The 21,329-nt window shown below is 43.0% G+C and overlaps 1 protein-coding gene across 6 annotated transcripts in view; it reads left to right on the forward strand.

Moving 5' to 3' along the window:
* Positions 1 to 21,329, forward strand: part of ANKRD27 (ankyrin repeat domain 27) — a 595,879-nt gene that overhangs the window by 249,880 nt on the left and 324,670 nt on the right. For all 6 annotated transcript variants that reach the window (XM_085639132.1, XM_085639135.1, XM_085639137.1 and 3 more), the window contains 3 exons: positions 780 to 872; positions 18,649 to 18,776; positions 20,343 to 20,425. In XM_085639132.1, the coding sequence (XP_085495258.1) occupies positions 780 to 872; positions 18,649 to 18,776; positions 20,343 to 20,425 (304 nt within the window). The remainder of the gene's footprint in view (positions 1 to 779; positions 873 to 18,648; positions 18,777 to 20,342; positions 20,426 to 21,329) is intronic.

Below are 21,329 nucleotides of genomic sequence, written 5' to 3' on the forward strand. Positions count from 1 at the left end.
ACAAACGCTATCCGTTCCCCCTAAAGCCCATTCTACACGTAAAATAGGGGCTTCAATGGCTTTTCTAGGAATCATCCCATTAGATGATATCTGCAAAGCAGCTACATGGTCAATACCGCACACTTTCACTAAACACTATTGTGTAGATGTGCAAACTAAGCAACAGGCTAGTGTGGGCCAGGCTGTACTCAAAACATTATTTCAAACAACTGCAACAGATACGGGTGGTCGCCGCTAAGGGTGGGTACTGCTATATAATCTATGCACAAGTGTGTAATCTGCAGCTCATATGCCTTGAACGGAATATGCTACTTACCAGTATGCATCTGTTCTTGGCATGTAGAGCTGCAGATCTACACACGCCCACCCGCCTCCCCGGCTACCTTTATCTGTTCCAGTTTTATCTTATTTAGATACAACACACATGGGCATCTTCACTGTTTATTACTACGCTCCATCATTTCCCTGCTGGCGAAAAACAATCTGAGGATGGAGCCAAAGCCCATGCGCAATACGATCCGAAGGAGGAGTCACCGATCTCGTGACTTCCAAAGACTTTCCAAGAGGATTCAGCGCCTGTCATTCGCAGATGCCAGGATTGGAAATATATGTATTTTACTAATCCCCATGAAGGCATTTTTTTTTCCATTCAAGTGAAATATATTGACATACTGGTATGTTTTAATGTCTTTTTCTGCACATTTGTATCTTTTACAGATCGAAGACAACTATTTAAAGACATCTACAGTTTTGTTATAATAATGTGTTTTATTTTCTAGGAATCTGGTGAGATTACTGATAAGCAGTTTTTGAGGCAGAGAATGAACATGCTGTCCCAGATGTCTGCAACACCAATTGATTGCTTGTTTGAGGTGCCACCCTAAACAGATGTTCTAATTAAATTATTTGTACTATTAAACATTTTTGACATTTTGCTTGGTAACCACTTTACATCATTTAACTGCATAAGCGTTAGTGTGATGGGCTCAATCTTTTTGATTAAATAAATGATCAACATGCTAACAGTGTGGCTATGGTCACAACGAAGTCCATCAGCAATACAATTTCTTAGTTTGTGCATGAGGTTTAATGAGATGAAAGAGGGATTTAAAGTGAAAATTAAAAGATATTATGTGTTAAGTGCTCTTGGAGTCATCCCCTGGCGTATGTGTAATGTCTGCACACCTTTCTTCAGATGATGTGCTTGCTCCATAGTGCAGATTAGGCAGAAGGCTGTTAGCTCACATTTAAAGGCTTTTCTCTACATCTTCTTGCGTCCATAGCCCACATTCTTTGCTTGTTCTGTTCTGCTGAGCCTAGTACTTACCCTGTAGGAGGTCAAACTACATCTGTTTGGTTAGTGGGACTATTGTGCAGGTTGTACTGATCAAGATCTGAGATCTGTGTCCTGAATTGTCCACTTGCGGCAAAGGTCTGTCTCTGTGTTGATCATAGACTTGAAGGGGTCTGGAGCAGGATTTAACGAAGGCAAAGATGTTGCATCTATAAATGTGTAGGCGATGAGTGTTTGCTTGGAGGTTGCAAGAGCTGAAGGTTTTAGCCACTAGTTATTTGTGGTATTTTGTGACAGAAAACCACATTAGCCAATTAAAGGCATGTTATGTTATTGCAACTTGTACAATGCACAAATACCCTAGGATGTGTTGGTGCTAGCTGAACGGGAGCTTAAAACAGAATGCGCTAATTGTTAAAAAAAAAGAAATGTGTTCGAGGCATATGAGCTGCAGATTGTATACTTTTGCATCGATCGCCATCTGGTATTGGGCTCGGATGTTTGCACTTGTTTTTGTCCTGGAAGAAGTCTTTGTAGTCACAAGGTAGGTGACTCCTCTCTAGGATGATAGTGTGCATGGGCATCGACTCCATTCTTAGATAGTTTTTTTCCGCCATCGGGTTCTGATGTACATTGCTGCGCTCCGGGTCGATATCGGTTTTGAATCCCCCTTCAATGCGCAATTCTCTCCATTGGACGGTATTGTCTCGATCGTGTTACCCTTTTCGACGCGCATCTTCAAAACCGACTTCTCGACCTCTATCTTCTATGCGGGCCGTTGGGCCTCTCCGCTCCGACCACGCCTGCAGTCAATGGAAAGGACTCCTTTCAAGAAATGCCCCGGGTGTGGTGCTAAGTTCCCCCACACAGACTTGCACGAGGTGTGCAATCTCTGCCTCCCCCGGAGCACGAAGAAAAGAACTGCAAGGCCAGTGTATCGTTCAGGTCGAAGAAAACCATCCATGATCGTCTGGCTTAACGTCCCAAAATGTCTCGTGGAAGCAGCTTGATTCCGGACGTCTTCGGAGCAGATCCCGAAATGCAGCTGGAACAATTGGGTGACGAAGAAGACATCTACATCTCCGAAGCGAATGACTCCGACGCTGAAGAAGTCACCCCTGATCAGCGGTCCGCGAGTACCAAAAACCTGCTCCCCAAAAACAAACCGAAGGCCCCGGTAACACCCTCGCCCTCCGGCTCTGGTCGACACCGACAACATACTTAAGATGCCCCGCCCTTGGGCCCGGCTCTGAAACCGAAACATAGGCCTTCCGACTCTGGCTCGAGCCAACCCCATTCCGGTGCCAGGAAGTCCTCCCCGGCACCGAAGCCAGAAGGCAAAGACTCTTCGTCGACGTCGAAGCTCTCTGCGTCGAAACATAAAGACAAAGAATCGAACCGAAGAAATCTTCGGAGCTGATAAAGGCCTCGGACTCCAATAAGTCGTCAGAGCCCAAAAAAGCCTCGGCGCATAAAAAACACTCACAGACTCCGTCTAAAGAAGGCTCGGTTCCGAAATCTTCGGCACCGAACAAGGACATTTTGCCCACTCAGCCTGAATTTTTGGACCCAAAACAAAAGACTTTGTTTATTGATCCAAACACAGGCAAACTAGTCACCAAGCCTCCAAAAAAGAGTAAACTGGACACTTCAGAGGACCCTTCAATACCTCCCAAGAGACAGGACATGGGCACTAACACTTCCCCACCGCCTTCTCCTCCTCCAGCTAATCCACACTTATTGATTTCTCCTCCACACTCCCCACAACCTATAGTTTCACCTCACACATCAGATACTGACGATCATGTAGGTGGGGATACAGATCCACAAGGGTTTGATAATGATGATTCACATACCATCCCACATAACATAGACCCTTGGGAAGACTACAATACAGACCCCGACCCACATAATGACCCGGATGTCTATCCATGTAAGCTGTCACCACCAGATGACAAACCTGGGTTCGCGCAACTAATCACCAGAGCTGCCCAATACCATGGAGTCCCCTTACACTCCGGCCCCCAGAAGAAGATTTTTTGCTAGAAACCTTCGCACCCTCGCAAAAAACAAGCACCCTGCCAATGTTAAAAGGCATGATAAAACATGCCCCAGAAATTTTTAAGGACCCAGTCAGAGCCAGGGTTCTCAACCCCAGTGTGGATATAAAATACAAGGCAGCTCCTTATGACCCAATTTATAATACAGGTCAGATCCCCTTGGATTCCCTTGTGGTAACTAATGCACGCAAGTGGGCAAACTCACCTCACAGGGTACAGGCGACACCCCACCCCCTGATAAAGAATCCAAATTAATTGACGCATCAGGGAAACGTATCGCGTCATAGGCTGCAAACCATAGGCGTATTGCCAATGCCCAAGCCTTATTGGCCGGATATGACAGAGCCCACTACGACGAGCTTGAAAAGCTCATGGAACACCTTCCTGACCAGTACAAGCAAAAGGCCAACAATCTTATCCAGGGGGACAAATTAATTACCAACACCTCAATAAAATGTGCGTTGGATGCAGCCGATACCGCATCTTGCGCAATCAATACTAGTGTCTTGTTGCGCAGACACGCCTGGCTCCGGATTTCCGGATTCAAACAGGAGGTTCAGACTGCTCTTTTAAACCAGCCATTTGATCAGGAGCATCTTTTTGGGACGACAATTGACACATCCCTAGAAAAGATGAAGGAGGACACCGAGACTGCTAAATCTATGGGGGCCTTACAGTTCCCTTCCCTTAGGCTCTTTTCGCCGCTCTTTCTACAGAGCCGGCTCAAAAAGCACTGGTTCAGAACAGCCTACTACCTCCTACAAAAGCCCCACTCAAACATCCCTCAAAGGATACTTTTGCGGAGGATACAGAGGCAACAATAACAAAGGAAGAGGTCGCGGCAACAACCGCACCTCCCCTACCACTAAACAGTGACTTCCCCCCGATTATCCCACTCCTGTCGGGGGACGTCTTTCACAGCTCCTACCTGTCTGGAATTCCATCACAACAGACAAGGGGGTAAGACAAATTATCCAGTATGGTTATTGCCTGGAACTCACTTCTACCCCCCAAACATTCCTCCCAGACAGCACCAGATGTCCTTAGAACATCTAACACTTCTCAAACAGGAGGTTCTCTCTCTATTACCAAAACACGCAATAGAACCAGTCCCCTTGCCTCATCAAGGCACAGGGGGTTTACTCCCTCTACTTCCTAATTCCAAAAAAAGGACGGCTCTCTCAGGCCCATACTGAACCTCAGGCCACTAAACCGTCAGACCACTTTCACATGGTCACTCTACAGCAGGTGCTTCCACTACTTCAACAGGGCGACTTTCTCTCCAATCTGGATCTAAAGGACACCTACTTCCATATTCCCATTCACCCCGCTCACAGGAAATATCTCAGGTTTGTGATAGATGGTCAACACTAGCAATTCAAAGTCCTCCCGTTCGGGGTCACTACAGCACCCAGAGTCTTCACCAAATGCCTCGCAGTAGTTGCAGCCCACTTAAGGGAAGACATGAATGTGCTGTCTCCTTATCTGGAGGACTGGCTCATAAAAAACAAATCACACAGCAGCTGTGTGCAACACACCCACAAAACAATTCAACTGCTTCACAGCTTGGGATTCACAATAAACCTCGCCAAATCCCATCTCCAACCGTCCAACATACAACAATACCTAGGGGCTACAATAGACACTTCAAAAGCTCTAGCATACCCCTACCCAGTCAGTATAAGCACCATACAGGCTCTAATCCAAACATTTCAGCCTCAACACTCACTACCAGCGCAAGTGTTCATGCAGTTAACCGGAGGGATGTCCTCCTGCATTCTCCTCGTCCCTTATGCAAGACTCCAAATGCGTTCATTAAAGAAATGTTTGGCGCGTCAGTGGAACCAGGCTCAAGGTCAGGGAACAAATCTGGTGTTGGTGGACGACCGCACCCATCGATCTCTGCAGTGGTGGAACACACAAAACCTTTCCAAAGAGCGGCCGTTCCTCGACCCGGTTCCACAGACCGTGCTAACAGCAGACTCATCGCTCACCGGCTGGGGATCTCATCTGCAAACCCATACCATCCAGGGCATATGGACCCCCCAACAAAGACAATTCCACATAAACTACCATGAATTGTTAGCAATCTTTTTAGCGTTAACATCTTTTCAACTCCACCTCTAAGGCAAAGCTGTCCTGGTCTGTACAGACAACATGACAGCAATGTACTACATACAGAAACAGGGGGGAAACACACTCTCTGCAGCTTTCACACCTATCTCAGAGCATATTGAGATGGGCCATCGCGCAAAACACACATCGCCTTGCAGAATACCTCCCGGGTGTACACAATCAGATAGCAGATCTGCTCAGTCGTCAGACACAGCAAATCCACAAATGGGAACTTCATCCTCAAGTTCTTCGTCCATTCTTTCGCATGTGGGGCCAACCAGAAATAGATCTGTTCGCCACACATTAAAATGCCCAACCATCGCGTCCAGGTACCCACACCCATTGTCCAAAGGCAATGCACTATGGATGAACTGGTCAGGCAAATTTGCTTACGCTTTTCCGCCTCTCCCACTCATTCTGTTAGTGGTTCGGAAACTCAAACAATGATCCTAGTTGCTCCAACATGGGCCCGACAATCATGGTTCACAACCCTATAAGAACTATCAGTAGTACGTCATCAAAAACTATGCCTCTCACCCAAGCTTCTCACTGAGAGCCATGGAGAGATAAGACATACAGATCCCAATCAACTAAACCTTGCGATCTGTCACCTGAGGTCTTAGAGTTTGGCTGCCTAAATCTTCCGCCAGACTGTATGAATATCATTAAAGAAGCTAGACGCCCTACCACCAGAGCATGCTATGCAGCAAAATGGAAACTATTTGCCATTTATTGCACAAACAACAAGATCAATCCACTAGATGCTTCTATTCAGAACATTATCTGCTACCTTTTGCATCTACAACAATGTAACCTAGCATATACATCTATTAGGCTGCTATGGCAGCTGGATGTAGCCTAGCATATACATCTATTAGGCTGCTATGGCAGCTGGATGAAGCCTATCTCCAAAACAGTCATTTGTCTTTGTTTCGAGTGCCAGCTATCAAAGCTTTTATGGAAGGACTTAAAAGAATAATCCCACCCAGAGTCCTGCCCTCTCCAGTATGGAACCTAAATGTGGTCCTTACCAGACTCATGGGTCCCCCTTTTGAACCTCTCCACAAATGCGAAGTACAGTTCCTCACTTGGAAGGTAGCCTTTTTGGTTGCAATCACATCTCTCAGGAGAGTTATGAAACTCTAGGCATTAACCATACAAGAAACATTTTTACAAATCCATCATACCAAAGTAGTTCTTAGGACTAACCTGAAATTTTTACCCAAAGTCGTATCTGCCTTCCATCTCAACCAGTCTGTTGAACACCCAGTGTTTTTCCCTCAACCAGACTCAGTGGCAGAACGAGCTCTTCACACCTTAGACGTTAAAAGAGCAATAGTCTACAACATTGAAAGGACAAAATCCTTTAGAAAGACCAAACAACTGTTTGTGGCTTTCTCCCCACCTCATAAAGACAATCCCATCTCAAAAGCAGGAATTGCAAGGTGGATTGTTAAATGCATCCAAATATGCTATATCCAAGCCAAACGCACACTAACCATTCCCCCTAGAGCTCATTCCACACACAAACTAGGGGCATCCATGGCATTCTTAGGGAACATTCCCCTAGATGACATCTGCAAAGCAGCAACTTGGGCTACACCACACACCTTCACAAAACACTATTGTGTAGATGTGCAGGCAAAACAAAAAGCAGGTGTGGACTAGGCTGTATTAAGAACACTTTTTCAAACCACTGAAACAGTTACAGGTAGCCACCGCTAAGGAGGTAACTGCTGTACAGTCTATGCAAAAGTATACAATCTGCAGCTCATATGCCTCGAACGGAAAATGCTACTTACCAGTATGCAACTGTTCTTGGCATGTAGAGCTGCAGATTTGTATACACCCATCTGCCTCCCCGGGTACCTCTATCTGTTCCAGTACTATCTTACTTAGATACATTACACATAGACATCTCTTTCTACTTCTTACTACTCCATCGTAACCCTTCATGGCAAATCAATCTAAGAATGGAGTATATGCCCATGCACACTATCATCCTAGGGACTCCTAGGGAGGAGTCACCTACCTCGTGACTACAAAGACTTCTTCCAGGACAAAAACAAGTGCAAACATCAAAGCCCAACACCAGATGGCGATCTATGCAAAAGTATATAAATCTGCAGCTCTATATGCCAAGAACAGATGCATACTGGTAAGTAGCATTTACCTTTAAGTTCTTTCCTAAAGTGAAGCTACGAGGGGATGGCTCTGATATGGGGCGGAAGACTGTTCCAGAGTTTGGCAGTCCCAGTAACAAAACCTCTTCCACCCCAATTAGACTTCCAGACTCTGGGGATTGTAAGAGTACTAATTCCCAAAGAGCAAAGGGGTCTGTTATAAATGTACCACTGGAAAATGGGTCTCAGAAATTCAAGACACATGTTGTGTAGTGCTTTATGAGCTACACACACAGCTTTGAGTTTTACATGACTTCGCACAGGAAGCCAGTGAAGCTTCCTGATTCCAGGAGATACTGAATGGAATTCAGGCAGTCTTAAGACTAATCTGGCTGCAACATTTTGTACTGTGTGGAGCCTATTAATGTGTTTTTCCTGAATATTCAAGTAGAGGACATTGCAGTGGTCTGGTTTTGATAGAACTAATGCAGTGACCACATTAATTGGAGAGTTAGTAGGCATGTATGTTATCATTTTGTTGATCATCCTAAGAGTGAAGAAGGCAGATGAGATGACTGCTGAAACCTGAGCACCATAGTTTAGCCTATTGTCAACATAAAAAACAAGATTCTTGGCTTTTGATAGAGGGGTGTGAAAGGAACCAAGCTCATCTGGACACCAGGAAGGAGACCAGGTGGGAAATAGGTTGCCGAATAGTACAACCTCAGTTTCCCCCGAGTTGAGCAACATACATTGCCAGGAACTGACTGCCCTCCTACAGTCCTGGATGCGCAGAAAGCACTGTAGGGTCATTATTGAAAGTAGAAACTACTAGCTGAGTGTCATCAGCGTAAGAGGTAGGTGCGAAGTTGTATTGTTTGATTAAAGAGGCCAAATTTGAGACATACATGTTAAAAAGTGTAGGACTAAGTGAGGATCCCTGAGGGAACCTGCAATGTAAGGTAAAAGAAGAGGACTCCTAGCAACATAAGGTCACTGATTGGTTCCTATTTCAGACTCCTATCTTAGCTAGACAGTTGACCAAGATTTTATGGTCAACTGTATCAAATGCTGATGTTAGGTCGAGGAGAACAAGGGCCGCAGTGCCACTCTGGTCTACGGCGGCTCTTATTTCCTCGTTGGCATTAATGAGGGCTGTTTCTGTGCTGTGCCCTGGCCTGAAACCAAACTGAGTTGGGTCCAAGAGCTGGTTTTCATGGATAAACTGAGCTAAATGTGTGCTCAGTACTTTAACTGCAATTTCGGCAGGAAGGGGAATGTGGGACATATGACGGTTTGTTTTGAGGGTCTGCTGGATTCAAACTGGGTTTCTTTCTTGAGGGGATGGAGGCTTTTTTCCAAACCACTGGGATGATTCTGAATGGAAACATATAATTAAAAATGAATGAAAGATTGTTGGCAATCTTTTCCGGGACAAGCTTGAGTATAGCAGTAGGGCAGAAATCATGTGGGGAATCAGATTTTAATTCATTGAGTATTGTTGTGACTAGCTCTGAAGTGGTGGGTGGAGATTCTAAGAGAGTAGCATAGGATAGAGCTGTCTTGGTGGGGAGGGGGAGGTTTTTTGGCATCTTCTGTATGAGTTGTCAAAGTTTCTAAACATTTTATCCGCTTTGTCTTTAAAGTTAAGTGATAGTGTGTCACAGAACAGTTGGCTATGAGTGCCTGAGTTGTTACTGGGAGTGGATAAGTTAAGTAGAGTACATTATTCAGATCTGGTAACATTTATATCATATTTATAGGCCCACTCTTCATTCGGCATGACAAGATCAAAATGCAGCCCTTTATATGGGGCGGTTACTGGCTTCCCTGTGTTGCCAGGATGCCTACTTCAGTCTGCCAATCCTCCTCAATCACAGACATTATCGGAGGTTTTATGGTGTGGGGGGGTCGTCCATGCACTATCAGTTAACCGTTGTACTGTTACGCCATGCCCCTTGACAAAAGTGCTCATAATTGTGGCAGCTTCACTCCAACGATCATGAGAGAAGTTGCAGTTCCTGACAACATCTTAAGCACACGGTGACTCCTCCCTCACGTGGGCTTTACTAGCGATGCCCAAAAGTCTCAACTTACTCCAACATACTTTATAGGAGTGGTGCTGAACATTGCCTACATAAAGACTTTTGTTACTCAGAGGATAATGGATATTTAGGGAATAATTTTGATTCAGGCACTAATACCAATTCTGCACACCCTATGTCTGCCTGGTCTTATGGGCTTGTGCATCCCGTTGTTCTCATTCCAGTTGGCAGATGAGAGGCCTTTAGTGCCTGAGAATTGAGAAAAGAGATTGGCTGCAACATCACAGAAGCCTCTCGGGTCAGATGCAGATCTTCCATTCAATTTCCATGAATTTATATTGATGGATGGCCCTCTCAGCCGTTTGGTAGGTCTTCCCTCCAGCCTTCCGCAGGCCCAGACTACCGTAGTCGCATACGCCTTCTGTAGGAAGCTGGCTCTGTATACGCTATACCTAAATGAGGTATAGTGTGCATAGAGTCCGGTGGAACCCCAAAGGTAGGCAGAGGTAAAAGTAGATTATACCTTACACTCCAATTGTGGTAGTGTGGGCGAGCAGTAAGGCTTTATCAGAGGGTAGATTTAAGCATTTGTGGTACACACTCAGGCAAGAAATGTCGTCACACACTCAAAGACTGAACTCAGAACAATTTGTTTGCATAAAAAGTATTATTGAGTTATTTTATTTCTAAAGCCAAGCAGGTGAAATAATACTTTGCAAAAACGTATGCAATGTTTTACAATTTAATGCAGGTTCAAATGCACTTAATTGAATTACAGGTATGTCAATGTTTTGAAATTACTGTTCAGTTACTTTTCAGATTACTTTGAACATTGCTTATTGGATTACTCATCAGATTACTTTTGCAAATCAGTGTGATATGTCTAGATATCAAACTGAGACATTTTGTAGACAAAACGTAAGTAAGTCACTTCTTGTACATTTGCAGTTTTGTAATTGTTCCATAGAAAATAACTCCACACGTAAAACATTTTTCAAGAAAAGCAGTCAATGCAATCCTATGGAAGGAAATTGAGTTATCGGTTTACAGGTAAGTGCAAGTTTGTGGGAGTTGGTATTCTGGGGCTAGAACCAGGCTTCCCCCAGGGTCAAGGATGCACCCTTGAAACACCCTCAGTGGCAGAAGGGTGGCCGGGTGCAGAGTGCTGAGGCCCAATGTTATCCAATGGGGTATAGGGGGCCTCAGGTTGGCTGCTGACAAGCAGGCCAGAAGGTTGTGGGAGCAAAGCTCCTGGTGTTAGGCTCAGGGCACAGTGCCACAGTGCCCTTGGTACATGTGGTACGATTTACAAGGGACTGACCTGTGGCCAAAGAGTGACAATTGGGTTTAGTCTTAATGCAGTTTTAGGGAAAGAATATAGGCCCTGGGTACCTGTTTGTCAGGAACCAAGGGCACACTCAGTCAAAGTGCAACAGCAGTTTAGCAAAAAGTGGGGGCAACCATGCAAAAAGAGGGCACTTTCTTACTCCTTCTCTTTGGGTTGGGGTGCTTATTATGGTGACATGAGGATGTGTGCTTTTTTGTCTATGAAGTAGCTTTTTCTCAAAAACGTGCTGGAGCTGCATGCGGCTCGCCTTGCAGGCTTCCTCAGTGTGACAGTGGATGTTTTTGGTCACCTATTACTAGGGGGACTATGAGCGAGAGCTACACTCTGAAGTGACAGAGAAGAGATGATAGTCTTCATTTTGAGGTGCCCATTGCAGATCAGTTCCCCATAGCCTGTTATAGGAAGTGTCTTTGGTGTTGTGCTATACACTTTCGGGGAATGGTTCCCCCTGGGGATGCCTTTCAGTTTTGTTTGTCTCAGGGCTTGCTGTATACATTTTCAATGATTCTGCTTCTGTCAAAGGTCCAGCGAAATGTGTGGGGAAGATTAAGCACAATTGATTCTGATTGCCTGAGTCTGGGCTATGGGGAATTAGGAACTGTTGCTTGCAATAAGGACTAGCTAATTTTGGGTTCGATTATCTGTAATTTCCCATCATTTACAAGTAGCTTGTTTGACAAAGCAAAAGATATATGTGAGGAAATGCCCTTTTTGTGTGGTCACCCCAGTTTCTTTATGAAGTGTATTGTAAAATTTTAGTCTCTGCACCCTGGGACATTGCTGTTCAGTGTATATGCTCTGACCCCCTAAAACATGTAGAAATTGGCTAATCCTTGATTGCCTTATTTAACCTTTCTGTAAGCCACAAATGTATTGTGTGGAAATACACATGGCATTAAAGGTTAAATATGATCTATAGATTGCAACACTTTTTGTGTGATCCTGTAGTGTGATAAAGGAAAACATGGCTTCGGGCCTACCGTTGTAGCAGGACTACTGTAGTGTGAAACCACAGTGCGACCTGTTAAAATAACCTTTTTTAACAGGTGAAAACGCCCCTTTTAAATATTAGTAAATCACCCCTATTGAAAGACTTGTAGCCCACAAAGTAAGGTGTATGGTATTTAGAAGTGGGGCATATTGAAAATGAATGTTAGCATGTTCCTACAGTGACAAGGCCCTAAAAGCTATTGCATGGTGGCAGACCTAGCTGTTCTTTGTAGACGACCAGAGTGCAGATTAAAATAGTATTATTGTATCTCCGCACTGACTCAGTCTGCCCCAGATGTAGTTTGCCCAATGCAGATCTACTGTGCATGTTATGGCATTGCCCTGCCCTGGGAGAGTACTGGACCGACATAGTGACCACTTTAGCCCGCTGCACCGAGCGCTACATCCCTTTTCACTGGGCGGTTTATATTTTGCACCTTTTTAAGAGGGGCAAGAAGAACAGGGTCACGTCACGATTCTTGGACCTGGGCCTAGTCACAGTAAAACGCCTGATCACTAAGAGATGGATTGGACTGGTGCTGCTTATTGCTCAACTGGGCCATGGCAGAGGGTGTGACCCTGCAAAGGAAAGACCTTCTGGGACTTTGCAAATTTCCCCAAGCTTGTGGTTGGGGGACTATTTTGAATGACCTACAAAATCTAGATACGCCCACTGAGGATATATGAGGGGACGGAAGTCTAAGCAGCTCTAATGCCACAAATTGCTGTCACTACTGCAGTGACTCAGGTGGGGCAGTGTCCTTCAAACTCTATTCAGCCAGACATAACATAGTTGCTTAACACCTGCTACAAGCAGATAAACACCTGATGTAGTACCTCACGGCCATAGGTCAAGGGCGGTTATCCCTTACCCCTTGTTGAGTTATTGTCCTCATTTTGTTGAACCCAACTCCCACTGTTCAGAGACGCGTTCTATCAAACACAGATCATCAATGGGCCGCACATTACTTAGGCAGACAGCACGGTTACTCCTGCATGCAGGTGACTTACCGTTCTCCAGTATTGGATCTTTCATAGATTCACATGCTTGAATCATCCCCGTCGCCGTAGTGAGAGTCCCACGGTATACATATAAAAGCAGTAGATAAAATAACCATAGGCTCCCATGCAATGAAAAGTCCGTGCAATAGCCTATCCACCCTCTTTTGTAAAAAGACCAAATCCTACCAACAGCCAATTAGGCGACGGCACCCTCTAGAACAATCCCAAGAGAGACTAGGTTCCTCAGATTTTTCTACTGCACATCGTGTGAAAGGAAGTCTCCCTGAGCTCTGCTCCGTTTTCTAGCAGTATTTTCATCAAAAATATCTGAATCTTCAAAGAAAGGTCTCTTCAGGTCGTGTGGATCATGTGGAAAAAAGAGGCTGCATGCTGAGGATCCACATAAGAGCTGCATCTACTGTCTTTACCCTTAACACAAGGGAAAGACTGCAAAATCTGCTTTTCTACTAAAACCCTCAATGATAGGGAGGGTAGATTATTGATTTGGCTACAAAAACTTAAGTCAAAATCTGATTTTCTCACTGGCTTAAAAGTAAACACCTAAAAGGAGAGAGAGATCTCTTGAATCTCCTGAAGTTTCCAAGAAAAAGACATCAAAAAGGTCTCATCATGAGGAGGGAGGTGCCTCACATAAACGAAAGCTTTCATTTCCTACTGAGGAGAAAAGCCATAAGAAAGACAAATATTCTTCTATCCATTCCATGAAGATATCTATCTCAAAGAAGCTTGTACCACAGACGGCGTTAACTTCAGAATCACCGTCGAGGAAAAAATGATCCTCTAAACAAGTGTTTCCTTCCTCATCGTCCCAAAAATCTCCATCGCCAACAATGGACTCAACGACTGTCCCGTTGACGACAATTCCAAAGACGACAATTGCTGTACCTCCATCGAACTCATCGTCGACGGACACACTTACGATGACGACTGCAACATTTTCGTTGGCATCCTTATCTACGACGGTGGTTCCGTCGACGACTTCATCTACGGCAGGAGTACCTGAATGAGATGAATGAAGCTAAAGGAAGGTCTGGATTTGCATGGTCTTCTCAAGCGGCTCCACAGTAGGCCGAGACTTTCGTATTTAAGAGTTGCAGGACTTTTTAGAAATGCCTCTAGTCAAAATGTGTATTGAATTTTTTTTGCCTTTTCACCCGGTGTGAAACACAGTGGGTATATTCAAGGGATTGGGGTGAGGACTCTGCGGCGACTCGAGCTGTGAGACTCGGCCGCCACACATGGGTTATGCTGACTTATTTGCTCGTGAGGGGTTTAGGGCAAGGGTGGGGGGTGGTGGGGTTTAGCGGGGGAGGGACAGTGGGAGCAGGAAGGGGCGAGATGGGCAGCACAGCATTTGAGGAACACCTTGATAAGTTGGGAAACTAATGAGTGCAGGCTGATTTATAAAATAACTGATGTAGGATTGCAAGGATACATTAAAGCTATTATTATGGTAGGCAAACTGTCGAATTGTATTTAATGAGTATACAATTTGTCTCAATGAATATTTGTGCCTTAAATGATCTGGGCAAGAGACAAAGAGCAGCAATAATTTTTAAAACTCTCCTGGCTGATATATGTCTCCAGGAGACCCACATAGAGGGCACTAGAGGGAATATACTGGAACAGATAGGGTATAAACTTATTATCAATACTAAGCAGGGGACCAGAACGAGAATGTTCGCCATTCTTTCTCGGATGGCGGATATATCTTTGAAGAGAAGCCAATCGGATAGGTGAGGTCTCTGTGTGTTGGTTGAATGTATGCTTCAAGATGCCACTTTCACTTCATGTTCAGCCTATGGCTCGACTACAGATGACCCTGAGCTTTTAGAATTTTTGGATGCAGAGCTTGCACAGTGGCCTACCCCCATAATATGTGGTGATTTTAATATTAATGGCTTGGGAGGACTTTGGGGGGAAGCGGGTGATAAATATATGGGGTAAAAGAGAAAAGTCTTTAAGGCTCTCACTAATTTAGTACAAAATAACGGACTAACAGATGTGTGGCCGCACCTAAAACCAGCTGACCTGGGCAGCACGTTCTTCTCAGCCCCCCACAAGTCAGTTGTTCGACTAAATTACTTCTTTGTCTCCCATCAGCTAATACCTAGGTGTAAATAGAGAAGCATCCCCGGATTATTCAGAATCATAATCCCTTAACTCTAATAGTCACTTTTGCAGGGGTCGGAAGATCAGAGCGGGTGTGGACATTCGAAAGAAGGCTTTTAGAGGATCAAGAGTATGTAGCGCATATGAACAAATGGATTAAGGGCTCTGGGATATCAATAGAAGGAGCACAAGTTGTGGGATGGTTTGGGACATGTTCAAAGCTGGGGTCAGGGGGGAGACACTCCGCTATAGTCTGTACCGGCAAAAGAGCGAGGCGCAACGAGAGAGAACGCTGTATAAGTCCGTAACGAATATAGAAGAGTAACTCGCAGCTACCTTGGCGCTGGGTACACCACCGGATAACTTACTGTTTAAGCTAGCTATAGCCAAGGCAGACATTTTATTTAACTTAATTAAAAAAATTCCTTAGCAAAGTGCTCCAACAATTCATAAATACAATACAACATAATGTCAGTGAAACACGCATCACATTAATCTGAGAAAACTAGTGTAATCTGGGAAAGATAAGACAAAACATTAATTCATACATATAAACATAATGAAATAGGTATGGTGGCTATAAGATGGATACATGTTTTAATATAGCTTCACTGTTACTTACACTGAGTTCTCCATATTATGTTGTTTTTGTTGTGATGAGTTGTTAATTAATTTGAACCATCTGACTGCCTAGGGATTTTTCACTCAATTGTATTATTGCCCTGTCCTAGGAGTTCTAGATTAATTACAGGGGTCCTTGATATCTGCATTGTATAGCCAAGGCAGAGCTAGAGGTCATTACTGCAGCCAAGGCATCTGAAAGAGTCCTCGGTAGGAGGGAGCACTGTGATGAGTACAGCAAGCGGGTGGGCCACGCCTTGGCAGCACAACTGAGACAAAAGAACGCGGTAGGCGAAATCCTCAAAGTTTTAGACTCTAGCGGGAATCTTATTAGGGGCTTGCCGGAGATTCGAGAAGAGTTTCGGCAATACTATAAAAATCTGTATTGTGAGGAACAATGAGGAGAGGAGTGTCTGGTGCGTGAGTACTTAAGTGATATACCCATACAGCGTATAACCCCGAAGATGCAGAGTCACTTGAGACTTTATTGACTATGGAGGAGATCTATGGCGCACTTAGTAGTCTCCCCTCTGGCAAGGCAGCAGGACCGGACCAGATCCCACTAGAATTTTATAAAACCTTCCTCAATATAATAGGGCCGGTCCTGGTCTATACTGTCTGTCAAGCTCAGCAGTGGAGCTCTGCTCCTGAACCCTGGGCTGGGGCAGATATTACCATATTCCTTAAAGGGCTAAACACCTAGAGAGCCAGGTTTTTATAGATCCATCACGCTAATGAACAGTGATGCTAAAATACGGTTGTAAGGCCTTGGCGACACGCTTAAATTATATTATTGGTAACACCCACGCCAGCACAGGTTTATACCAAGGAGGGGCACCACAGATCACACTTGCAGTGTTATAACTTTGTTTGACGCAGCCAAAGTCTCAGGGGATCCTATGGCTTTGATACTCCTAGATGCCAAAAAAAGCATTTGATAGGGTCTCCTGGGACCCTCTTTGGATGGCTATGAGTTGGTATGGTATTGGGAATCGCTTCATCAGTGCAATACAGGCTTTGTACAAAGCACCGACAGCCCCATTGAGACTGAACGGGGGGTATACAGCACCGCTATCAATCACACGGGGCACCAGGCAGGGGTGCCTATGCTCCCCCCTTCTCTTTGCCTTATACATTGACCCGCGGATCCGGAAGATGGAGGCCAACAATATAATCAAGCCAATTAGATTTCATGGGCTCGAAACAGAAATACTGGCCTACGCAGATGATATTGCTGGGGTTAGTAGGCGGGACTGTTGAAGACCAATGGATAAAAACCGGCTCCCCAGATGTGAGTTACTACTTGGGGAGGATGCGTGGAACTGTATGCTGAAATACAGTGAATCCAGTTACTATAAAAGAACAAGATTTAAAACACTGGTGGCAGCATTTAAGATCTGGGCTGCGTTTAAAACAAATAACCGGTTTAGGGAGTCAATTTTTAATACTCGGATGTACAGAAATACTATGTTCCCGGGAATTTTCTCTGATAGCGTAATGTTAGAGTGGGAGGGGTGTGGACTCCGTAAGATAGGCGATTTCATAGTGCCAGAGGGAACTCGATCTTTTGGAGACATTCAGGCTAAATTTAGAATTGCACAAGAACTTTTTTAAAATATTTACAGGTACCTAGTTTTCTAGGAAGCAAAATAGGCTGACTGAGTGGCTTCAGGGAAGTCAAAACAATTGAGACTGTAAGGGATGATGAGCACTGCACCATTAGGAGAATCTATGCAGAACTCTTTGCTGAAGCAGGACGATCTAGGGAAGCAGGGGAGGATATGGATGGAAAAGCTTAGTTTAAACCAAGAGGGATTCCTTGAGTCCTTAGACTTAGGTCAGACCATTTTGTATTCAGCAGGGCTGCAAGCCCAGCATTTTAAAACAATATTTTCACTGTATTACACCCCGGTGAAGATAGCGCAGTGGGGGGGACAGGATGGAACTGGCTTCCCCCGCTGTAATAGCACTGACGTGGATATAGTTCACACGTTCTCAATTTGCCCACGGCTTGAAACAATAATGAATGCAATTGAAAAATTACTGGACCAAACTTTGAATTTAAATGTGCTATTAACGCCTGAATTAGTGCTTCTGGGGACTAGCAGTGGCAATACACATGATCCATCTCAATACTTCCTTTTCTTGGCCATGGCAGTGGTGAGAATCTGTATTACCTCTGCCTGGCTTGATAAAATGGCCCAGACATTTTAGCAATGGCTTGCTAGGCTGTTCGCCATCTTTAATCTGGAAAAGGGAATTTATGAGAGAAAGGGCACACGAGGGAGAATGCTTGTCAGGTGTACTTGGGCACCGATTTATAGATTGAAGGATGATGGGGCTTAGTACAGACCCTCACTGACTGCTTGGCTATTTTTCTTTTCTAATTTCTCTTTATGAAGATTGGTCTGCCTCCCGTTATTAAACGACATGGCTTTTGTTTAGCAGATATGCAAATCTTTGTATATACAGTCCTATCTGTAGCACCTTATTTTTTCAAGTTCGATTGAATTATTGTTTATATGTTTTGATTGTCCCCGTTTTATCTTCAGCATGTATAACTGATGACTGATAATTCCTCATGTACTAACTGTTAATGTAATAACGATGCTGCAAAATAAAAAACTTATAGGATTGTAATTTATTATGTCGTGTTTTCGTCTTTTTTTTTACTGTTTTGGTACTACTAAATGCTTTACACATTTTCTTTAAGTTAAGCCCGCCTGCTCTGTGCAATAGCAATCATCGGTTCAGCTCAAATTTAACTTATTGAAAGCTTTGACTTGGCCTAACAGGATACTTATTTTATTACTTGTGGTGGACACCAATCTACCCTAATTGATAAACCATGTTCTCAGAATATATATAAAAAAAAAAATATTGGATGATATTTAATTGGTGTCTTTTGCTTGTACAGCTCATTGCATCTGGCAACCAGAAAGAAGTGGAGAGGTTGTTAAGTCAAGCAGAAAGCGAGGAAGATACTGTACTGAAACTATGCCATCCTCTTTGTTCCTGTGACTGTTGTGAAAAGCTGGTTTCAGGGTAAGGTATAGTGTTCAAAAGCAACGATGTGTGTGTATGCATTCACTCACAGATTTGCCTAAGAAATGAATGGTGTGCTGATTAAGTTTTGGTTCACTTTTTTCATAGGATGATTCTTGAGCACTTTACCAATCACATTTTAACAATCCAAACTTGCAATAATAACTGTTAAAAATATTCCTGTAAAAAATAACTAATAGAATCATTATAGGATTGCTGTTATGCAAAGAGCACAAAATATTGAATATAGAAAATAGACTTTTACATTGTTATGGTTGGTCCTATCCATCCCTTTTTGTGTTAAATTTGGATTACTGAATTGTCATGTTTTGGTGTTTTCATAGTCATGCTAATCTATTTGTCATAAACTTGGTTTTGCTTAGAAGTGGAGCCAATCTACACAAACGTGTGTATCCCACTTCTGTGAGCTATCTAGGAGTTAGAAGAACTGGAATCATGACATTTTGTTAAATATTTGAAACTCCACTGAATGAGAGATCGTCTGTGAGAAATGACCAGTTCATTATGAATAGTCTTTGTGTTCTTAAATTGGAATAAAGTAGTCCACGTTTTGGGATGCCCCTTAGTTTTCAAAAGAATAATTAAGCACAAATAACTATTTCTTGAAAATAGTGTAGTTATGAGCATTGATATCTTGTTCACTTTGATGCTGATGGTTTCAGAAACTTTAGGATTGCGTCAAACACTCATCATTTCCAATCTACTGTTTTCTTTCAAGCCGGTTTAGGTTTATGTTAATCTTTTTAGTGGGAATGAAAATCATATTGTACTTGGTTAGATTCGGTAGTAACTACATCAGTGGTTCTAAAACGAAATTATTAATTACATTGGGTGGTGACGGTGCAAGGGGTTGCCCAAAGTCAAGAGTAGGTACATTGATATTTTTGTGACCTCTAGTTGCTTTATTCACCAGAATGTTTATGCATGCCATTTATAAAGGTAGAGACTGCACTCTTGTTTCTGAACCCAGGTAGTGCCTTCCGATTCATATCTGTAAGAGCAGGGGAAGAGCTTCTCTTCTCCTGTCTTGACATTCCTTATTTCCTCATGAATCGATGATTGTCATGAACAAAGTGAGGACACAATGGATATATTACATATTGGTGGTCTTCAGTGTTCTAAGTCCTCCTCTCCCACATCAGTTGATATGAATGGCTCTCTTCCACCTCTGTGTGAAGTATATACATGTTTGTACTGCTTAAGTACACTAATGAAGAAGTTCTTATGGATCAAGTATATTTGTAACTTGGTAATAAAGAGGGGGTAACTTTATTTTATTATTTTTTAAAGGTAACTCAAGTGACTTACCCTTATGTAATAAGGATTGTAATGAGTAAAGCATCTCTCTAGGCAGTGAAGACCACTCTCAAGTACCTGATGCATCCATTTACTTTAGGAAGTGACAAGATGCTGTGGAGGTTATGGGTTACAGTAAAATGTTTTAGTTATTCATCTTATGAGCCACACAGATGCTTGATTACCAGTACTTAATTGAAGATTTGTAGATCATACTTACTAATACCTGATGTACCGTATTCTTTTCAGGAAGTTGAATGATCCTTCTATTGTCACTCCATTTTCCAGAGATGATAGGGGATACACACCACTTCACATTGCTGCTATCTGTGGTAAGACTTCCTTCTGGCATTCTATGGATGTTAAAGAGAAAACCTTGTATATGGCTTGCGACAAGCTTGTTTTATCTAATTAGATTATGATATATGTTTTGAAAATATAGGTAAAAGTCCTCCAGTACTAAATAGCAACAGATAATTTACATTTTATTGCAAGATAATCCAATATACATTTAAAATTCCATTTATAATTGCAATTAAAATATATTCCATTCTAACAACAAACACAATGTTCACACTTTTAACTGTAGTAACATTCTCTACTTGTCAGGTATTTCCTGATTAGCCTATGAAAATAATCAAATTGGCATAACAAAGCTCATTATATTTTTCCTCTATTAAAAGTGCAGTAGCATTATGGCTGTTAGCAGTATTGTAATTAAAAAAAAAATTAACCCTATCTTCTTCTAGAAAATATGGAAGTAAAAGAACAATATGGCTTAGCGTAACTACAGATCCACTACAAAACATACATTTACGTGAATTGTAAGAAATCATAGCTCCTTCTAGCATGAGCAGAAGAATATAGAGTAAGCCAAATATCAAGTCTTTTAAGTTCTATGTTTAGTACTTTGTGTCCCAAAAATGTCTTATAATTATACACCATTGTTTTTTGTTCTTCAGGTTATTCATTTTACTTGCTGCACTTAACTGATTTATCAGTTTGTTTATTTTTTCCTGGAATTGAGTTGCAGGTCCTACCACTAACTACTTATCCCTGGATACACCTCATGATTGATTTTGAGGGCTACAAGATTGCATACTATAGCATAACTAGTATTAATATCCAAACCTTAACCATAAGCTCGAGACCACAAAACAGACTTATGGATTCATTTCTGTTTTACTCCCAATGTTATTAGTGTCTTAGACTCCAAACAAATTATTCCTTTTAAGT

Source organism: Triturus cristatus, chromosome 12, assembly GCF_964204655.1.
Source record: "Triturus cristatus chromosome 12, aTriCri1.1, whole genome shotgun sequence".
NCBI lineage: Eukaryota > Metazoa > Chordata > Amphibia > Caudata > Salamandridae > Triturus > Triturus cristatus.